This window comes from Aulonocara stuartgranti, assembly GCF_965226115.1.
Source record: "Aulonocara stuartgranti genome assembly, chromosome: 4".
Lineage (NCBI taxonomy): Eukaryota > Metazoa > Chordata > Actinopteri > Cichliformes > Cichlidae > Aulonocara > Aulonocara stuartgranti.
The window spans coordinates 7,756,681-7,778,345 of NC_138942.1; the positions used below are offsets into that span (position 1 = coordinate 7,756,681).

Below are 21,665 nucleotides of genomic sequence, written 5' to 3' on the forward strand. Positions count from 1 at the left end.
AAATAGAATAAAATTTAGTAAAAAGAAAAAGTAACAATAAGCACGAATGGCCTGAATTTATAAACAACAACCCACATAAATACTGCTTATAACAAAGATGGAAAAATCTTTACATACAAGAAGCTGGAACCAGAATATCTAATAACTAATTTGGCTACTACTACTGCACGCTTATCACCACCACCAACACCAGAATCACTGGGACTTCCCCTTGTGTTGATAAGATAAGTAATATTTCATGCATGTCATGTAATTGTTGATAAGTAAGATGCTATGATTAATTTGCTTGGACATAAAGATTATTTCTTTGTTTTGTTTATTTTGGTGTTTTGGTTGTGTTTCTGAAACTCTGGAAATATACTGTGTCCCCATTTGATGTATACAGTGGTGTGAAAAAGTGTTTGCCCCCTTCCTGATTTCCTAGAGTTTCGGATATTTGTCACATTTACATGTTTCAGATCATTAAACAAATTGTAAATATTAGACAAAGATAGCCTGAGTAAATACAAAGTGAACCAGGCCAAAAGAGTTTAAAAAGCAACACATTACGTCATGATCTAAAGAAACACCCGAGAAACAAAGTCACTGACATTTATCAGCCTGGAAAGAGTTACAAAGTTATTTCTAAGGCTCCAGTGAACCACAGTGGAGAAAACTTGGAACAGTGGTGAACATTCCCAGGAGTGATCAGCCTACTAAACTTACTTCAAGAACACATCGACAACTCATCCAGGAGGACATAAAAGAACCCAGAACAACATTAAAGAACCGCAGGCTTCACTTGTCTCAGTTAAGGTCAGAGTTCGTGATACAACAATAAGAAACAGACTGAGCAAAAATGGCATCCATGGGAGATTTCAAGGAGAAAACCACTGCTGACCAAAAAGAACAAAGGCTCATCTCACATTTGAAACTCAAAACTTTTGGGAAAATATTTTGTGAACTGATGAGAAAATAGCTGAACTCTTTGGAAAGTTTGAGGCCTGGTGTAAAAGTAACACAGCATTTCAGAAAAGGAACATCATAGCAACAGTAAAATATGGTGGTGGAGGTGTGATGGTCTGGGGCTGTTTATATGCCTTGGGACCTGACAGACTTGCTGTGTTAAATGGAGCCATGAATTCTGCTGTCTATTAAAGCATCGTGAAGGAGAATGCACTGCAAAGAATAACATGCAAGCTGGCAGGAAACATGCAGATTGGTGATGTTTGCAGCATGCGGCCTCTTGACCTTAAAAGCCTGAAAGGAAGCTCAGTGTACTTTCAGCAAAAGTCCCACCTTGTATAGACATGGAGGAACAGGCTTACATTTGGTCTTTTATTACACCATTAATGACACAGTTTTACAGAGGAATCAGATAACCAGCAAGTTATTTGTTATTAAAAGGTGACTTGTTGCACAACAAAGAATCTCTGTCTTGTTACATTTGCATATAGCATGACTTTATGGAGGAAGTACTTTGCACACCTTCCATCCTTTGCTTCCTCCAACCCATCGCTCATCCACTGTCACCCTCCCTGCTGCAATAAACTGTAATAAATTTGCTTTTGTCCTCTCACATGCACATTTTAACTGTGTTTACCAATTTTTAAGAACATACAGACCTTCACAGCTGATCCTGTGTAAGCCAATTTAGACATGTGAAAAATTTGCACAGAACTTTTTTATTTTTATTTATTTATTTGCCAATTTCTCCTTCTACTCCTGACATATGTATAATTAAAAGTTAATAACACGATCTTATGTCATTAGAGAGCCTGAGGGCTTCACACAGGCACAGGGTTACACGGTGGTGAGGAACTCTGTTGTTTTACAAGATTATGAATGTCATTATGAAAAGTTACTTCTTTGCCTTTAATGTGGTTAAATTGCTAATGGAGTCTTTGGATGGAATTGGCATTGTCTGTAACAAGCTAATGACTGCTGTGGGAGGCAGCAGGGCAGCCTGTAATGATGGAAAACCAGACGTCTGGGTTATTGAATAATCAGACAGCAACTGAAGCAAAGTGTTTGTCTGACTGCCCTATGATACACTAGTGACACTGGCTTCCCCTTTTCTAGTCGTGGCCTAGTCCTTATTGTGGTTATTCCATGCAAATGGAAAACAACAACAACATTTTACCTATGTTTCTGCTAGTGCCTCATGATGTATGCCAAGTGTAAATGCACATTATCTTCCCAGGACTTTAGCTATCTGCAAAACACTTGACACTTGGAAGTTTTACATACTGTGACAAACACATTACAGCTGCTTACTGGAGTCCGGAGTCACATGATCTGTCTATCAGTGAAGAAATCACTGTGTATTTGATGTACAAATTGGGTTAAATGTTGCTTTTACTTCCCAATCATGGGTTTGGAGGGTGTGCAGGAAGAACCAAATGCACGACAAAAAAAAAAGAACTAAACTAAATAAAAATCAAGTCTCATTCACCCAGTGACGCATGCCTTATCATTTTTACACACACTCACACCCCTAAGTATAACCATAGGAAGACAAGACAGACTAAAGAAGTTAAACACAAATAAACTCTAAGTAGGAGTTGAAAAACAGCAATTCTGAACTAAAAGTTAAACAGAAACCTATTTATCAGGCATCTCAAATGCCATAAAACCTGACAGGAAACAAAACTGGAATACTAGGGTCATCTTTCTACAATAACTGTGAAAACATGACTGGGAAACAACATTTTAGTCACAAGAAATCAAACTCATTCTTAGAATAAAGAAATCAAAGGAATCATGAATCTCATAAAGCTGAATGACTTGAAGAGTTATTTAGTTTTATTAAGCCCTGTAGTGTAAATAAAAAACAAAAATTCAAACAATCATTAAAAAGATAAGATGATGCACTCATGTTAGTTACTGTTCTTTAAAGCAAACAAAACAGCACCATGAACCATGCATGAACTATGCATTCGCCTCAGGCAGTGGAATTCAAAGAAATACAACAGGAAGAGCTGTATTAGTTCATAAAGAACTCAGTGGTTTGCTCTCAGAGTGCATCTCTGACTGTTTAGTGTTTATAACCCAGTTGGACCCTCAGGTCATCAGGTGCAAAACTCTTCTCAGGGTGCTTTCAGTTACTGTTTCTTAAAAACAATCTGCCCACTGACTTAGAACTTTATCTACATTAAAAAAAACCACATTCAAACACTTTTTATTCTCACACGTTGGGGCTACTGTCAAAAATTGTGTGTATCTGTGCGTGTATGTGAACACTAAATTGTATTTTATCTGTGTAAAGTTTTATTTTGTTGTTATTTTATTGCCTTAAGCCATTGTAGACCTGATTTTCATGCTTTTATCTTTATGTCTTCATACAATGAAATGTCCTAGAGAAATAAAATTGAGGTTGACGCTGACATCGCCATTGACTACTCAGACTTGGAGCCTCCAGCTGTTTGCGTCAGTGTCTGCAGCTGAGTATAATCATGGCCAAAGAATGTAAAACTGCAGCTACTATTCACATAGGAACAGCAAAATTGGACAAGAAGATTGGAAAAATCTTGATCTCTACTGTGACATTAAGATGGTAGAGTCAGAATTTGTGTAAACAACATGAAAACATGGATTCATCCCGTCTTGTATCAACAGTATAACAGTTCAGACTGCTGCTGTCGGGGTGTATCAATGTGAGGGATATTTTCTTGGCACACTTTGGCTCCTTTAATACCAACTGAGCAAAGTCTCAAATCCCCACCCTGTTTGTGCTAACCATGTTCCAGTGTACATTATCTGCTAATATGTTCAGTAGGATAACATGCCGTTTCACAAATGGTTTCTCGAACATGACAATGAGTTCACTGTACTCAAATGGCCTCCAAAATTATCAGATTTTAATCCAACAGAGCAGCTTTGGGAACATATAGACATTCACAGCTACAACCCTGTTCATTACTACTCATGACAGGTGTACAATAAAAAGTTAACAACACAATCCTCCATCATTAGAGAGACTTGAGGCTTCTTACACGCACAGGACTGCATAAGGCTGAGGAAAACTCCTCTGTTAAAACATTATGAATGTTTAATGTGCTTAAATAGCTAATGGGGTGTTTGAGTGGAAATGACATCATCTCCTATGAGCTGCAGCTGAAACCAAACAGAAAACGCCTTATAATAAACATGGATGCAAAACTCCAAAGAACTTAAAAAACTTAAAGTGAAGTTGCTGTGATATACAACTGGTATCCCATAGCATGTAGGAATTATGCCTTTATTGCAAAGAAAGAGAGAGAGAGAGAAAGAAATTTACCACTGACAACTGGAATTAGTGTGGGAGTAACCATCTGTTTATGGTTATTTATTGTGAAAAAAAATTCCCATAAATGTAGTTTAACATAATCCTCATTATGATTTACTCCAAGAATTTAATTCCACTTCCACCACACAATTGGCAACATAGAAAAAGTTAGAAATTATGGCTTCCTCTTTCTCTCATTTTTTCCAGCTGTTAGTTACATAGAGAAAGACCAGCTGTAAGCTTGCAAAGTTTCACACGCGAATCAAAGAAGCTTTTGTGTGCGTTAATAAGAGTTTGGTAGGTTTTAAGAGCCCCTCTGATTGGAGGGGCGATCATAGGCTCCTGCCTCCTCTGACTCTCATTGATTTTGAACGTTTTTCTTATCACACACACACTCACCAACACACGAACCAGCCGAGTCAAGAGACAACTGTGAGCTAATTCAGTACAGGGCACTCATGTTACTACGTGCTTTTAGTGCAGAGGGGAGAGGGGTTTAGCCAATGTGGGCAGAGGGAGGGGAAAGTACACACAGAAGCCCGAGAGAATGGGGCTAAAACAGAGCTGTAGTTGAGAAGAAATGGCGGACTTTCATCGTGTGAGCAAATGACAAAAAAGGTGCGCGACAACATAAAGAAACGGACGAGCAAAGCAGAAGTGGCGAGAATTTAAGAGGGATGTGGAGGAACGTTCTATCGGTTTCATCTCGGCTGACTGCCACCAAAGTGTAACGAGAGGAAACAAGAGTAACAGAAGTGCGCACAGGGGCTCAAACTTGTCTCGACCAGTCTGGCGGAAAAGAAATCATACTAGACAGAGAGAAATGACTGAATTTCTGGTGCTTAATTTATCGAGGAGGGATTTGAACCACAGAGGCAAATGAGACAGGAAGAGAGTGAGCGAGGGAGGCGGGAGTGATGAGTGCGTAAAACAGCAGACAGGCATGAGGAAAAAGATTAACAGCCTTCACTGAGCCGGCGTGTGTGCTTGTGAAGTACTTCGTGGCAGTGCAAACCGAGTTTGGAAATATGAGAACATAGGCAACGGGACAGGGTAGATAAAACAAGCGCGTGTTGCGCAAGGTAAAAGCAGGACAAGGAGGAAGAGAGGGAGAGAGACAAAGGTGGGCCTCTAAAGGGAAAGACTAACAGGAGGGGAGAGGTATGAGGGGACAGCTCTCGAAGTCTTTCTTGTCTCTCATGATCACTCTCGTCTGTCTGGGGAGCCTGATGACCACTCTCATCTGGTACAAGTCGGACGGCAAGTGAGTGCATAACTACATTTGTGCCTAGAGAGCAAAAACTAAAGAGGCTGTGGAAGAACGATTGTGCTCACCGTATAAAAGTAGCAACAAAGATGTGAAACTAGAAAGCGAACATTTCTGAAGAAACTTTAATTGTGCCTATGCCGGTGTTCTGATAAACCATCCTACTTTGGCAAAACGTCCTACCGTAAGTAGTTTATGCACATTTCTGCTGTCACAGAGTAATTCCAGCATAAATTTAAGTAGGTTTGACGGTTTGCCACTTTTGGCCATCAGAGTATGCTTGTAGCTCATATCCATAAAGCCAGGACGGTTTGCCACTTCATTTTACCGGTTTAAGTATGCTTGTAGGTCACATTCACAAAAGTAGCATGGCTTGGAACTTAATTGTACCCGTCAGAGTGTGTTTCTAGCGCTTATTAACAAAGGTAGGGTGATCTGCCACTTAATTTTTGCTGTTAAAGTATGCTTGTAGGTTACATTCACAATGGTATGACGGTTTTGCACTTAATTTTACTCGTCAGAGTATGTTTTGAGCTCATATTAACAAAGGTAGTTGTCAGAAGACAGGATCTATGTGGTTGGAGGAAAAAACTGTTGAGTTTTAAAAAGTCATCAGTTCATAGCTGTTAAGGCTGGTTGCTATAGTAACTCGTGTGAGTGGCAGGAGGCGCTGGGACACACACACACTGCATTTGGGGTCAAACACAGAGAACGGCAAACAGGAATTAAACTCTGAAACAAATTGTTCCCAAGAGAAAACTGTAGGTCCGATCACAAAGATTCTTTCACTGTGAGTGGTAGGAACTTCCAGACTACAACATAATAAATTTCCATGCCTGTAGAGTGTATTATACTGACGTGGTGACAGTGTAAAGACACGCTCTGATGTTAAATTTGAACCGAAAATTGAGAGCAGGTTTAGAATGGCCGTCTATGGGGACAGAGAGGGAGGAGGCTGCGCTTTGATGGCATTTGTGTGAAAACCGTAAATATGATCTCAGTGAGGAAGACACTGGATGAAAGTAGACAACGATAGCTACGTTTTGATGTATAAATTATACATGTAGGGCAAACGGTTTGGGTGGGAAAGGAAGAGAAAGACCTTTTTTTCAAATTATTCTCCAGACTCACAACATGGATTTGGTCAATAAAAGTCCAAAGTCTTGTGACCTGTAGAAGTTTAAATGATGTTTCTATGACAAAGTATGGCCGAGCGGTGGACCTTCAAAGTGGCCTGGGTTGGGACCTTTTTTCAGGCCCTTTCCCATAGCCAGGGGTGGAAGTAACGAATTACAAATACTCACGTTACTGTAATTAAGTACATTTTTTGGGTACTTGTACTTTTACGAGTAATTTTTCAAGTGTGTAATTTTACTCATACTTGAGTACAACTTACACCATGTAATCTACTTCGCTACTTATAAAATCAAAAGTCACTACTGAGTACGCCCACAATTTGAATTAATATTCAAACCTTTCGTCTGCATTTTTGCAGCCAATAAGGCCGTGCAATCGCAACCGCGCCAATTTAAGACGTAAGCAAAGAATAAACTCCGCTGCAGCAGCAGGCACAGGTGTCTGGAGGTGCTAAATGGTGGAGTATAAACTACTTTATAGACGAAAGATTTGGAGACAAAGAAGCCAAAATGGAGACAGAGGACAACACTGTCAACCATGAAAACGACGTAGAAAAGACGGAGGACGCGTGCCCGTGGCTATACCTGGAGGAATTTTTCGTGTACAGAGGAAGAAAAGGAGACAGCGTCCAGATGCAGTGCAAACTTTGTTTGACCTCTACAGTCATTTCAGCTTACAAGACTTCAGCATCTAATCTAAAAAAACACATTGAGGTAAGAGGTTTTACAACTATACGTGTATGATATTGCTTTCTTATTTTTCATGTGTGTTAAGGTTACTAGTTTGGCTAAGATATTGTCACCGCCATTGGTTAGCCTGATATTAAAATAAGACGGAGCTAGCTAATGTGCGTGTGTGCATGCATAATTGAGCTACAATTCGTAGGAATGTTTTAGCTTATTATTTGGATAACCACCGTCATTACAATAAATTAAACTTGTAGTCATTTAAAACTCACAGGCCTACAATCAGCTGGCCTATTTAAAAAAACAAACAAACAAAAAAACAAATAAACTTGAACACAGTGCTGAGCTGCATCTCAAATTAATCTTCCAGCTCTCAGCTGACATGTACCAGAGCCCGATTGATGGATCAGTTGATCAGTATCATTGGCCTGATATAGGTCTATCATAGTGACATGGCTCTTAATCAGTAGGGTTATATGTTTCCCAATATGATATCTTTTTTTAAAGAACATAATGTGGATTGGTTTTATTTGTTAGCTGTATGGGCAGCATTTTTGTGTATGTGATCCCTTTTCTTAAATTAGATTTGCTAGATACACATATTTTGCTCTCTTAGTATTTTTAGGACCTGACTAATACTGAAAACTTTAGGGTGATACTGATAAAAAGGAGTTAAAAATTTAGATACTGATACATTGGTCGATACTCTTTTTACAGATAGTATACATATTACAGAACTTAGAATGTATACAGAAATTCATGTTTTTTGCAATGATCGTTCAAAATTGGTTTACACTTGTGAATAAATACAGCAATATATCTGCAAAATTTGACCAATTCACCACTCTTTTATACTATGCTCAACAATCAAAGATTAGCTCAAGTCTAGTTGAATAATGTTTTAAAAATGTGTTTTCTTTTAGTGTTAATCACAGTGATGTTATGAAGTAATGTATGAACCTGACGTATGATAATATTTATCTCTACAGAGGAAACATCCATCGAAGACTGAGCAGTACAATATCACTGTGGCATCAACATCTCGACAGCGAAAGACCACAGCCACACCAAACAAGCTCTCAGCAAATACACAAGCCAAGTTACCAGACCTGATGTTGAGAGCTGCAAACAAACATGTTCCACAAGCAACTGTTGACAAGCTTGTCATCAATTTCATATGTGAGGGTCTACAGCCATTTGCAGTGGTAGAACAGCCATCTTTCAAAGAATTGGTTACCACATTACAACCTCAAGCCAAAGTCATCTCCAGACCCACTGTCCGTGCCAGAATCTGTGAAGCTGCTGATCACATGAAGATGACTTTGGTTGCAGCATTGGATAAAGTCAAATTTGTTGCTACCACTACTGATTGTTGGTCAGCTCATCAGAAAAGTTACCTTGGAGTCACATGCCATTGGATAGAGGAAGCGTCCCTGGAAAGAAGATCTGCAGCACTAGCATGCAAAAGATTGAGAGGGTCTCACACATTTGACATGCTTGCTGGTGTGCTTGATGATATCCATTGCCAATACAAGATTAGAGGCAAAGTTGTAAGAACCACAACTGATAGTGGATCCAACTTTGTCAAGGCCTTCCACATGTTTGGGGCACAAAATGATGCAGATGAAGCTGAAGATGAAGCAGACCCAGAAATTATTGACCTGACTGACCATAGGGACTACCATGAGGCAAGTGCAATTCTTGATGAAGACTCTGGTTTGGAGTATCAACTTCCGCCTCATCAGCGATGTGCATGTCACCTGCTAAACCTTGTGGCAACAACTGATGCTGCCCTAGCAGAGAGCATGAATGAAACCTACAAGAGGCTCTCCCGTGCAACCTTTGCAAAATGCCAGGCCATTTGGAACAAAACTGGCCGATCTCATTTGGCTAATGAAGTGGTAGAGGACAAGTGTGAGCTACAGATCATTCGTCCCAATGCAACACGATGGAATTCAACCTACCTTGCCATTGAAAGGATAATACGCATCATTGATGAGAAGGGGGAAGATGCCATCAGGAGCATTTGTGAGGAGTTCAAGGTGAAAATGTGAGTAAAATTGGACACCTACCAATATGGTTTCAAATTTTGTGAATTGTCCTTAATGGATGGTTAAAAACGTGAGCAGACTCTTAATATTAAATCAGAAGATCCCTATTATAGTCATGGTGGGTTTTGTTGTTGTGTCTTACAGGTTGAGTCCTGCAGAAGTTGCATTCCTAAGGGAGTACTGTACCACCATGAAGCCACTGGTGAAAGCTTCAAACATCCTTCAGTCTGAGTCCACTTCCTTTATGGGATGGCTCCTGCCAGTAATCCAACAACTACTGTCCAAACTTAGCAGGCTGGAGACATCAAGCAAGACATGCGTGCCACTCATCAGAGCCCTGCAAAATGGCCTTCAAAAGCGTTTTGGAGCGATGATGGAGGATCCAGAGTTGGCTGCAGCTGCAGTCCTCTTACCCAAGTTCAAGACTTCCTGGACTGACAGAGCAGATGTAACAGAGGCTGGTAAGGATTCATGTGATCCCATTTTTGTGTATTTTTACATTTGAACACATGCTTAAGTGAGTATTTCACCTAATACATTGTAAGTTATTGATGGTCTGTCCTGAATACTAAACAATCCTTTTTGAGAATTTGCCGATTTTAAATTTGTGTTCAGGAATAATCACTGAAATTTAAATAACAAAATTGTGTTATCTACTTGCAATTACAGCCTTGACATACATCAAACAACATCTTGAAACGACAGAGCATGAGAGTGAGGATCAGCAAAGAGAGTCATCTGATGAAGATGAATTCTTCTCCAGACCAATCTCCAGAAGGCTGCAAAGTGCAGTTGAGCTTGATGGTTATCTTGCTTGTGCCACAGACACCATGGAGCTGCTGCACTCCTTCTCAGCCATCAAAAACCTCTCTCTTAAACTGAACACAGCTCTGCCTGCTTCTGCTGCGTGTGAACGACTTTTTAGCTGTGCTGGTCTACTCTTCACTGCCAAACGAAGTCGGATTGCCTCTGTTAATTTAGAAAACCAGCTCTTGCTGAAACTGAACAAAAGGTTCAGAAAGTAAAGTGTGAAAGAAATGCTAAGACTTTAAGACACTTACCTGCCTGTTGTTCAGTGTATGGGGAAAAGTTTAAATGGTTCTACGCATGTTCAGAAACATTTTTGTCATTGTTTTAACAAACAAAATTCCTCCTTTTATATCTACATTTATTTACAAAACAAGTTACCTTTCTATACCTTGTTCATCTGAAAAATGTGCTTTGAACATAAATATTTATACTGGTGAATCAAGTTGAATGCCTGCTATTGACAACAGAATAAAACATCAGTCTGTTAAAAAGTAATTAATACTCTGAGTAGTTTTTGAGAACAGTACTTTGTACTTTTACTCAAGTATTTTTTTAACACCAGTACTTTTACTTGTAATTGAGTACAATTTAACCAGTGTAACAGTACTTGTACTTGAGTACAAATTTTGAGTACTCTTTCCACCTCTGCCCATAGCACACCATTCCCTATCGAGCTGTATGAAACGGTATAATAAATATGGGGGTTGTCTCAAAGCTGTGGGGCGTGATCAAAATTTTAAGCGGAATAAGATAAGATAAGATAACCTTTATTATTCCCACATGTTGGAAATTTGTTTTGTCACAGCAGGAAGTGGACAGTGCAAAAGTTATGAAGCAAAAATTAGAATACAATAAGAATAAATACAGTACACAACTGTACAGAATAGAATAAAATAAAATATTATATACAGTAGAAAAAAATATACAATAAGATAAAAATAGAATACAAATGCTATATACAACTGAGTAAAAAAACAACGATGCCAGAAAAGATTATTGCACTTAGTGTTATTGCACATGTGTGGATGTGTGCGTTTGATCAGTTAAAGTCTTTATTGTGGAGTCTGACAGCAGTGGGGAGGAAAGACCTGTGAAATCTCTCCGTCCCACACCGTGGGTGCCGCAGTCTCCCACTGAAGGAGCTGCTCAGTGCTGTCACAGTCTGCTGCATGGGGTGGGAATAACGGTAATAATAATAATAACAATAATAAATCTGCCAAATAGTAATAAGTGTGCCATAAGCACACTTAAGCACATTTCCTTAAAGTGAAGCTAAAGTGTCAAAAGTAAAGGACTTTTTCAGTATTTCTGTTATGATGTTTTCTGATAAATAATGCGACTGCCAGCGTTTTGGGGTCAAGGTTTGGGGACATATGGACCTGTAGCCTAGATATTTAAATAATATATTCAGCCTTTTTGGAGCTGAAGAAATATACCTCAAATCTGAAATATGAAAATGTAATAACCTTTTGAAATATGAAAATTAAAAGGTGTTAAGTGTTGAAAAAGACATGATAAAATTCTTGTATTAAAGCTACATTTAGATATTAGGCTGTTGAGTGAGACAGCGTAAGGGTTAAGGACCTCGGGAGTCCAGGCTCGCCCAGGAAAGTTACTGTGGCCCTTTAGCTGAATTCTGCTGATACACTTAAACTGTAAGTTACACTAATTCATGCAGTTTTGTATTCATTGCTCAGTTTAATTCATTTCACTCTAGTTCGATCCTTCTGCAGCAGTCGTAACCCCCGGACTGAGACATACATTGAGCTTAAGCAGGACAGACTTTGAGAAATACCCCCCAAGTCTCTATGAAATGAAAGATATTCATCGATCAGCTTGCAAAACAAATTTTCTGCAATCTAAGACAGATAATTCTATAGTTTTATAACTGTGGCTAAATTTGTAAATGTAAATATGCATTGCTTTATTTATTTATTATTTGAATAGCAAGCCTTATTTAGACCAACGCACCCCTGTCAAAGATTGACATAGATATGGTGTGCTGTATATGATGGCTGTTGCATTATTGTGTATATTCCGTTTTACCACTTAGGTAGGACTGAATTAGTTTTGATTCATTAAACTAAATATTTTAAACCCTATCCAAACATAAGTCTTGATATAATATCACATAGCTACTATTAATAGCAATAAAATGTTTCTTTTTATCATTATTTAACAACAACAACAACAACAATAGTAATAGTAAAAACTAGAAAAAGTTGCATTTCCTGTGAGAATGCAATGAGAATGTTGTGTAGCGGAAATTTTCTGCTGAAAAAAGCAGAAGCAGAACTATCTTCTGAAAAGAGGTGTAGAAGCTGAAGTATTTGCTATAGACATCTTTATTTGAAAGGGTACACTGAAGATTAAATTAAATTAAATTTTATTTATATAGCGCCAAATCACAACAACACTCGTCTCAAGGCGCTTTATATTTTAAGGTAGACCCTACAATAATACATACAGAGAAAAACCCAACAATCATATGACCCCCTATGAGCAAGCACTTTGGCGACAGTGGGAAGGAAAAACTCCCTTTTAACAGGAAGAAACCTCCGGCAGAACCAGGATGAGGGAGGGGCGGGGCCATCTGCTGTGACTGGTTGGGGTGAGAGAAGGAAAACAGGATAAAAACATGCTGTGGAAGAGAGCCAGAGATTAATAACAAGTACGATTCAATGCAGAGAGGTCTGTTAACACATAGTGAGTGAAAAAGGTGACTGAAAAGGAAAAACTCAATGCATCATGGGAATCCCCCAACAGCTTATGCCTATTGCAGCATAACTAAGGGAGGATTCAGGGTCACCTGGTCCAGCCCTAACTATATGCTTTAGCAAAAAGGAAAGTTTTAAGCCTAATCTTGAAAGTGGAGATATTGTGTACTTTTAAATACTCTAGGAACAACAAGTAAGCCTGCAGTGCAAGAACGAAGTGCTCTACTGGGGTGATATGGTACCACAATGTCATTAAGATAAGATGGTGCCTGATTATTTAAGACCTTGTATGTGAGGAGCAGGATTTTGAATTCAATTCTGGATTTAACAGGGAGCCAATGAAGGGAAGCCAATATAGGAGAAATATGCTCTCTCTTTCTAGTCCCTGTCAGTAACTCTTGCTGTAGCATTTTGGATTAACTGAAGGCTTTTCAGGGAGGTTTTAGGACATCCTGATAATAATGAATTGCAGTCGTCCAGCCTGGAAGTAATAAATGCACGAACTAGTTTTTCAGCGTAACTGTGAGACAGGATATTTCTAATTTTAGAGATGTTGTGCAAATGGAAGAAAGCATATTACATATTTACATATTTGTTTAATATGTGCATTGAAGGACATGTCTTGGTCAAAAATGACTCCAAGGTTCCTTACAGCATATTGAACCTTGAAGCAGGTGGGCTACAGCAGCAGGTGACCACACACTGTCACTGCTGCCAGCTAGGAACAGGAAACTGAGGCTATCATTTGCACGAAGAAGTGTTTAAGTCATGAACACCAATTGCATGCAAGATTATTTAATCTTTATGGAGGTTGGAAGGATAACAGCCAGGATAACATATCATTCAGTCCAACTGTCCTTTGTAAATAATTACTTAAGTTGTCGGATCAGTTTAGTTGAGTAAAAATTAGGAACAGTTGCTGTGATATGATGTAATATAATTATATTATATTACGTATTATAATTATTTAGTTGCACAAACTGGAAAAAAAGGACAACAAGCAAGTTTTAAGTACAGTGCTTGACACTGACTGTCACTGTCACTCTGAATCACTAAGTTGTTCACACCAGGATGTGTGAACAACTGACAACAACAATGAAATGCTGTTATAATATGTCATCTCTTTTTTCTGCATTTTCCTGATCTGTATTACTTAATCTGACCAGTTTTCTTTGTTTTTGTTGTTTGTTTGTGTTTTTTTGCAGACATGTGAAGCCTCACCAACCAGCTTCTCAAAAGAAACATGCCGCAAAGCCCTCAGAAATTTGCAAAGGCTGCAAGTGAGAGAAAACATAACAGTCTCAGAATTTCCCTGAGAAACCTCTTTGTTTATGCCATCGTCAAAAATGAGCTGTGCAAAGTCAGCTGTGCAGATATGATTCTGTTGACTGTGTGTTTGTGTGTTTCACAGGGAAATCATTAGCAAGGTACAAGAGCGTTACAATCAAACCTGGAAGAAGCAGGAGGAGAAATACTTAAAATTCAGGTAAGAACCAATTTGCAAACACTTCCAATTTTTTTCTATAGAAATTACAGATCAAAGTAAAATGTTTTACTAAATAGGAGTGTGTGTGTCTGCTCGAGTAAATTTTTAATTAAAAATAAAATAAAATTAAAGTCACAGATGAGCTCTGCAAGCATAATATGATCCCTACCACAATATATTCAAATAGTGTATCGATAACAGGATTTTTTTATGCAAAGATTTGATTGAGGTATCAGCCTATCAGGTATCAGGTGTCATCAGCCTCATGTAGGAGTCAGTGAGCCAGTAGCTTAAACCAAAGGAGCCCTGCAATGAGGGACGATGACTTTGACATAATATCTCTGTAGGCACAACAAAGAATACTTGAGATATTTACCATGTGGGTAAATATCTCTTTAAGACTATGTGACTGAGACTTTCTATTAGCTCGAGCTGCATAAAACATTAACAGGAGTTGTTGTTGTATTTGTTACCTACAGCTGAAAGAAAGATTTTTTTATACCGATTACTAAAGCTAACTGTGTTGTAATACACTGCTCTTTTATTTTATTTTTAACCTTTTCCTGTTTAACTTTATATTGATCAATGTTTGTTCCTCCCCTCACTCACCTGTTGTATGCTCTCCTGCCCTGTGGGTGTACTGATGTCTCATCTCTCTCTGTCTATTTATTCACACTGAACTATTTCACTGAACACGTCAATGAACATGAAGAGAATCAAAAGCATTAAAGAAATGGTATTCCTTGGCATTACGTTAAGGGACCGATAGCAGTGGTTTCATTTAGATTGGCAATGTCTGTTAGTATAAATTAAACAAGCATCAACTTTAAATATTGACAGTTTTCTTAGATGTCACACAGGCTTTCAGACACATGGCTAATATGCATTTCTTATAATGGCATTAAAATTTATTTTTATTCGAGATCCAACCATTGTCATGTTTTTAATAAACTAATGTTATTTCCTAAAATATTCTTCTAATTTACTGCATAATATGAAATTACCGTATATGACAATCCAGATAGCTTGTATTTTGAGAAAAGCAATATTTCTGTTCCCAGTTAATAACTGCGAACCGGTTTGTCTGGTAAATAGCTAGCCTGTGTCAACAAAGTGTTTTATATTCCCCAGAACTGATCTGAGACTTAAGTGCAATGGCATTGACAAAGCAATCATTACCAAGAATAACACTCCAGTGGGGTTGAAGCTCGTTTATGATGGGGAAAAGAAGAGGACTCTACAGGTGAACAAAGAGCTGTTCAGCATTTTTACAAAGGTAGGGTTTTTTGTTTTTGTTTGTTTGTTTGTTTGTTTGTGTGTGTGTGTGTGAGAGAGGCGGGAGGGGCTGGGGCTTGCTTATGTAAATACATACACAGCCATATGTAAGTAATGCACCATCACTTTTAAAAACATGTTTTTAGAAGTATTACAAACAGGAACTTAAATGCTACACCCCCTCAAACGGATACAAACTAAGTATAAAGTATTAGGGCTGGGCGATATGACCCAAAATTCATATCTCGATATTTTTTAGCTGGATGGCGATATAAGATATATATCTCGATATTTTTTTAAGCCATAAAGTAAGAACAAAAAGAGTTCTTAGTCAAAGCTGTGTCCCAGATGTCACACAGGCACTTTTATTAACATACAGCACAGATGTACATGAAAAATTACTCAAAATTAAATTATGAGCATTCATTAAATAATAATGCTCCATAAATAAAAGAAAACAAGGTTGTTTTTGTGCTAAACAAAGAGCTCACAATTGTGCAGTCAAAATGTAAACTAAAAGACGCTGAGCGTAATAACAAAGACAGACAGATTTTACAGCTGCTCTGTTCCCAAGTTTTACTGTGTGACTGATAGCCTGGAGTTTGAAATCCGCTTCATAACCACGTCTCTTACAGGTGCCATTTATGGTCCTTATACACACACAATACGGTAATATTACGTTGATGCACAGTACGTATCACTCCGCGAAGCTCCTCGGTAGCCGTAATGCGCCGACAATCTATCAAGCGGTGCAGCTCCGTAGCTTACCAAAGTCGTACTCAAACATTTTTGACAGATTGCTGAACGCCGTGTACCACATAAAATCGGTTCGCGGCCACCAAGCACAACCAGAATTCATACATAAGGCGCGCTATCAACTTTTGAGAGAATGAAAGGATTTTAGGGTTAGCGCGGTTAGCTCGTTAGCGCGGTTAGCTCGTTAGCATGTTTAGCTCGTTAGCACGTTGACGCCGTCCAGCCCCACGCATGGGGCGATGCGCAGTAACTCGTTAACGGAGATTTGCCGTGTCCGTCTTGTCGCTGCCTGCACGTGAAGCGATGGGGTAGGAGGGGGAGTTGTCTTCAGTGAAGGCGAGGCGGAGTAACGTTGCGTAGAGACAAAAGTGGACGAAAGAGAGGCAAACTTGCGGCTCCACAACTATAATTATAACGTAACATAGACTATATCGATATAAAGGATATTGTCACATCTTATATCTCGTATAAAAATATATCGATATGTTTTAAAAACTCGATATATCGCCCAGCTCTATAAAGTATACACCAGTATAAAAAAAGGAGAAGCAGAAAAACTGCATAGTAATAACAGACATGCAGTCATTTCATCCATTTCAAATTCTTTTATTTGTTTTTAAGTGTCTTAATGGTCTTGCCCCTTCTTATTTGTCTGAGCTGCTTCACCTTTACATGCCTTCACGCTCTTACATCAGATAACCAAATGCTTTTGATTGTCCCGTAGACATTTTGTAAATCCAGAGGAGGCACAGCCTTTGCAGTTTTGCCTCCTAAAATGTGGAATGAGCTGCCAGGCAGGCTCCATCTCTTGCTGTTTTTAAAAATCATTTAAGAACACAGCTTTTCTCCTTGGCTTTTAACCCAGTGTGAGTTGTTATCTGTGTTTAACCTCTTGCTCTTTGTTTGTACCTGTACTGATTTATTCTTCTGTTCTTGTTATCTTATTTTTTTTTAAACATTTTAATTACTCTGTTTCGACTGCAATTCGGTCAGTTGTTATGAAGTGTTTCAAAAATAAAGTCAAATCCAGAATGAGAGATATAAAAATATGTAAGCTACCAAACCACAAAAGCTAAGGTGATATAGTAGCATCTCAACCAGCAAAGCAACAAATGCTGATTTAGTTCAGTATCAGTTTAAATTGACAGAAAACGTGTGAATTGAAGAGGAAAGATTATATATAAATCCTTTTTGCTTCAACATTTGACATCAGCAACAATGGTAAATGTTTTTTTTATAATGCCTTATTTGTCGCTGTCTATTCCAGGAGAATCCTTTTTCAAGTAAGAAATGGGACACTTGTTCAGTAGTTGGGAATGGTGGGATCCTGTCTGACAGCAGCTGTGGAAAAATGATTGATTCAGCTGACTTTGTTATCAGGTGAGAAAAGTGTCCAATGTAGACCAAATTCAGAGTGGAAATTCCACATAACCATTCCTGTGTCTACTTTTTTGTTTGTTCAGGTGCAACTTACCTCCTTTGGAAAATGGATATGAGAAAGATGTTGGCAGCAAAACTAGCCTTGTGACAGCAAATCCAAGCATCTTCACACAGAGGTAAGCAAGAAAAAAAGTTGCTGCCACCTCACATTACTTATGAGTTGTTGCTCAAAGTCAGCTATTTCTTTTGCACAGGTATGGCTCCCTGGTGGGACGCCGCCTTCCATTCGTGGAGAGTCTTCGCAAGTACGGCAACTCTCTGCTGCTCCTTCCTGCCTTCTCCTTTGGTATAAATACTGCTGTGTGTCAGCGAGTTGCATATACAATAGAGGACTTTAAAAGCCCTATTCGACCTGTTTTCTTTAACCCTCAGTACCTTGACAGTCTGGCTCAATTCTGGAGCTCTGAAGGCCTGAAAGAAAGGCGGCTCAGCACTGGATTAATTATGGTTAGCATGGCCCTGGAATTGTGTGAAAATGTGCATCTGTATGGATTCTGGCCCTTTAGTAATCACCCATATGGCCTCTATACCCTGACTAACCACTACTATGATGACAAACCAGCTAAAGCGAGTTTTCATGCAATGCCAGCTGAATTTAACCGCTTGTTGCAGCTGCACACTGAAGGGGTACTCAGGCTTCACCTGGGAGACTGTGAATCAGATGAAAAATAGTTCCCAGGGATAGACAACAGCACAGAAGCAAAGTGCAGAATTAAGTGCCTTCTCTATAGCCTCAGGATGAAGTTAGACACTCAATTCATTTCATATGTGTTTAAGAAAATGTAGACATTATTTTTGGTTAGTGGAAAGATGGAAAATGGCCACATAGACACCTTCCTTACCTTCCAGCAACCAAGACATTTGCACTGATGAGTGCCTCTTTAACCCTATTTATTAAACAGATGTTCCATTTGGAGTCTGGAATGATTTTAATGCAGTTTGATGCCTGTGTAAGGCAGTTGCTCTCAGTCTAGTGCCTCATGAAAGATTGATCTCACCTTATATTCTGAAATACCTCCATTACATGAAGACGTTCGTGCTGAAAAGCTTTTTAGAAAGAAAACGAATACACTGAATGTAAGGCCTATTTTGACATTTTTTAAACTATTAACCTCTTTGTATTTTAGTACCAGCTGGTAATGAATGTGTAGTGCCTGATAAAATCACACAAATGTGTGTTATGCTTCGTCACTGCAGTGACCAGACGGTGATAAAAAACTTACTGCCACAAAGTGGCAACATACATTTATTGGTAAAATGTTAGTTGTGTAAGTTCTTTTTATCTCATTGTTAATTGTAAATGTAAAAATGTAATTGTAAAATTTGCACTTAGAGTGAAAACCTCTGTTCAGAACAATTTCTTATGCAATATTTGTACCAGTATTTAGGTGTGTCTGATGTAGGTGGGAATGTTGCCTTTTAGGCTGGTATTTTTAAAGTATTAGCATTGATTTTTGTCATGCAGAAATGCCCCTAATAAGCCACGATGTTAAAATGACATGCCTCCTGCCATTAAGGTCCTGCTTTTGCCTCCACAAGAGACATTAGACCTTTGTGGGTATCCTCTGGTGTAACTACACATTGGCGCTGATGTGTAGTTACGTGTTTTGTGAGGTGCATGCCAAGTTACGTGGAGTATTATGCAAGGTTTCTTAGCATAACACTGCATTATAAAGCTGTGAATTATCACACCTGACATCTCTTGTAGCAACGGCAACATATTGTGAACATTTGTATATTTTGTTTTTAACAGTATGTTATAAAAGGAAAATGAAATTCAAATGAATACATAAATATCAAAAAGTGTGGCGCCTTTCACTTCTCTAACCAGGTGGGGAAAGATTTATCTGGATGTCTCAGTTGGAAGATTTAGTATCTCAAGTGCTTAAAAACTTGCTGTCTTTTGGGCATTTTTGTGGTTAGTGTATATATATACATATATTTATATGCATTGTTTCCCTTTTATTATTTTTATAATCCTGTTTTGTGTTTTTAAATACAGATTTCAATAAGAAGCACAGCTAATATTAGAAAGTCCTATGACCAGCGATTGTAATTACTGTAGCAATGATGAGCATTCCATTTCTTGATAGATTTCTTGGCCTCTTCTTGGTAGATTTGAAATATAGCAAAAGAATACAACAGTTTTGCAATGTCCAGATAAAAGAAAAAGCTCTCAAGTGGCATATAAAATAGTGTAAAGATATACATGACATATTTATTCTTTATATAAATGGTAAATAATAGAGCTCTTAAAATATATCTCTGTGGAACTCCTATCAATATACTGACCACTAGGGCACTAAGACACTTGACTTAATACCATTGGAGATACTTCCTAATAGACAGAAGATTTCATGATAGATGGCTATGCATTCAACCTTTAGGTTGCCAATGAAACATAGGAAGAAATGAAAATTGTCTAATTTGCCTAGGGACACCCTACCAGAGAAAAGTAACATACAACCTTCTCTTCTAACTATAAGGTTAAGGGAGCTTAGTCACTTAAACCTTGGTGCAGAGAGCTGGAGACACCATGGCTGAGTAACTGTTCGTCATACTTATCTGAAGTTTGCCATCTGGGGTGAATGTGCAATTAGTGACAAAAAACTGGCAGGCCCATGATGCCATGCACACACCCTCATAGCTGTTCCTGAAGTTAAGTCACTCTGACTCAAGTAGAGTCCAGCAGACCTGCGGACATGGAAAGTAACGTGGAATTTATAACCAAGGCCTCAGTTATTGTATTTACTAAATGGTTGTTAAACATGTTTCACACTAAATGAAAGCATGGGTTCACAACAACTTAATTTTCTTATGCTTAAAGCTGTTAGTGATGCAGACAGATAATTGATGTTTTATGATTTTAAAGTTTAGTGCATTCTATTTACAGCGTTTTCACCAGAATATGCTATAAATAACAGTGCAAGTGGAAAAATGGGTCTCCAGGGGTCCATGGTGAAACTGCATCCGAAAACATTCAATTGTCTCTCCAGTACAATACTCTCTCAAAATAGGCACACTCACCACAGTCCAGGAAGGGGAATCCAGGGAAGGTCTGTGCAGAGGGAGAAGACAATGTCGGATCCTTTGAGGCAAACACACACGAGCAAAATACAAGCTAGGAGCCAGTGCTTAACTAACAAGGTAGTTCAACAATCCAGTAATGACTACCTTAAGTAATGGCTGATGATGAGATCAGAGGCCAGAGGGGGTTGATTATCTTCAGGTGTGTAGACTCAAGGGTAGGAACACGAATGAGTACTGCCTCACAGCACAGACAACAACAAACAATAACAGACAGAAGAGAGGAGAAAGAAACGGAAGCCTAGAGAGAGACAAAACAAACCCTGATATGTCAGCCAGGTAGGACCGAGGGACCACGACAATGTATGATTCTCTCAGAGAGGTGCATTTTTGATTACCTTAAAGAACTGCATGTCTAATAAATTGATCTGATAGTAGATTTCTTAAATATTATTGGTCAAATATTTTAGAAAATACAACTTCCCACCTCATGCATGAAATCACAATCCTAATTCAACCCCATCACGGACACTTTGAAACCTGTGGGATCTTATTTTGAAAGTTTGATTGTATTCTATTGTACAGTATTGTACTTCCACCCTTATGAGATACTGGTGTCCAGGTTCCCGTAGTCTGTAATGGAGCTGCTGTCTGAGGCGCTGTCAGAGTGTACTGAGTGCGTTGGCATGCCAAGTTGTAGCCTGTAATGAGGTGAAACCACACACTAGGCCTGGATATTTAATTAGACAGACTGCTAGGGAAGTATT

The 21,665-nt window shown here is 38.6% G+C and overlaps 2 protein-coding genes across 2 annotated transcripts; both read left to right on the forward strand.

Moving 5' to 3' along the window:
- Positions 1-4,646: 4,646 nt before the first annotated feature.
- On the forward strand, positions 4,647-19,676 carry LOC309705302 (alpha-2,8-sialyltransferase 8F-like). The gene is made up of 7 exons (XM_082531036.1): positions 4,647-5,510; positions 14,120-14,194; positions 14,326-14,400; positions 15,532-15,676; positions 17,699-17,811; positions 17,895-17,987; positions 18,066-19,676. Exons 1-7 carry the CDS (start codon positions 5,410-5,412, stop codon positions 18,541-18,543), a joined length of 1,080 nt encoding a protein of 359 aa, XP_082387162.1. The 5' UTR covers positions 4,647-5,409; the 3' UTR covers positions 18,544-19,676.
- Positions 8,851-10,625, forward strand: LOC309705301 (uncharacterized protein). The gene is made up of 3 exons (XM_082531035.1): positions 8,851-9,386; positions 9,532-9,848; positions 10,057-10,625. Exons 1-3 carry the CDS (start codon positions 8,935-8,937, stop codon positions 10,410-10,412), a joined length of 1,125 nt encoding a protein of 374 aa, XP_082387161.1. The 5' UTR covers positions 8,851-8,934; the 3' UTR covers positions 10,413-10,625.
- Positions 19,677-21,665: the final 1,989 nt, after the last annotated feature.

Bases quoted from the DNA above. Each gene is read 5' to 3' on its own strand.
- LOC309705302 (XM_082531036.1), top strand. From the start codon at position 5,410: ATGAGGGGACAGCTCTCGAAGTCTTTCTTGTCTCTCATGATCACTCTC. The intron at 14,195-14,325 runs GTGAGAGAAAAC...TGTGTTTCACAG, and splicing joins GAAATTTGCAAAGGCTGCAA to GGAAATCATTAGCAAGGTAC. The intron at 15,677-17,698 runs GTAGGGTTTTTT...TGTCTATTCCAG, and splicing joins TGTTCAGCATTTTTACAAAG to GAGAATCCTTTTTCAAGTAA.
- LOC309705301 (XM_082531035.1), top strand. From the start codon at position 8,935: ATGTTTGGGGCACAAAATGATGCAGATGAAGCTGAAGATGAAGCAGAC. The intron at 9,387-9,531 runs GTGAGTAAAATT...TGTGTCTTACAG, and splicing joins GAGGAGTTCAAGGTGAAAAT to GTTGAGTCCTGCAGAAGTTG. The intron at 9,849-10,056 runs GTAAGGATTCAT...TTGCAATTACAG, and splicing joins AGCAGATGTAACAGAGGCTG to CCTTGACATACATCAAACAA.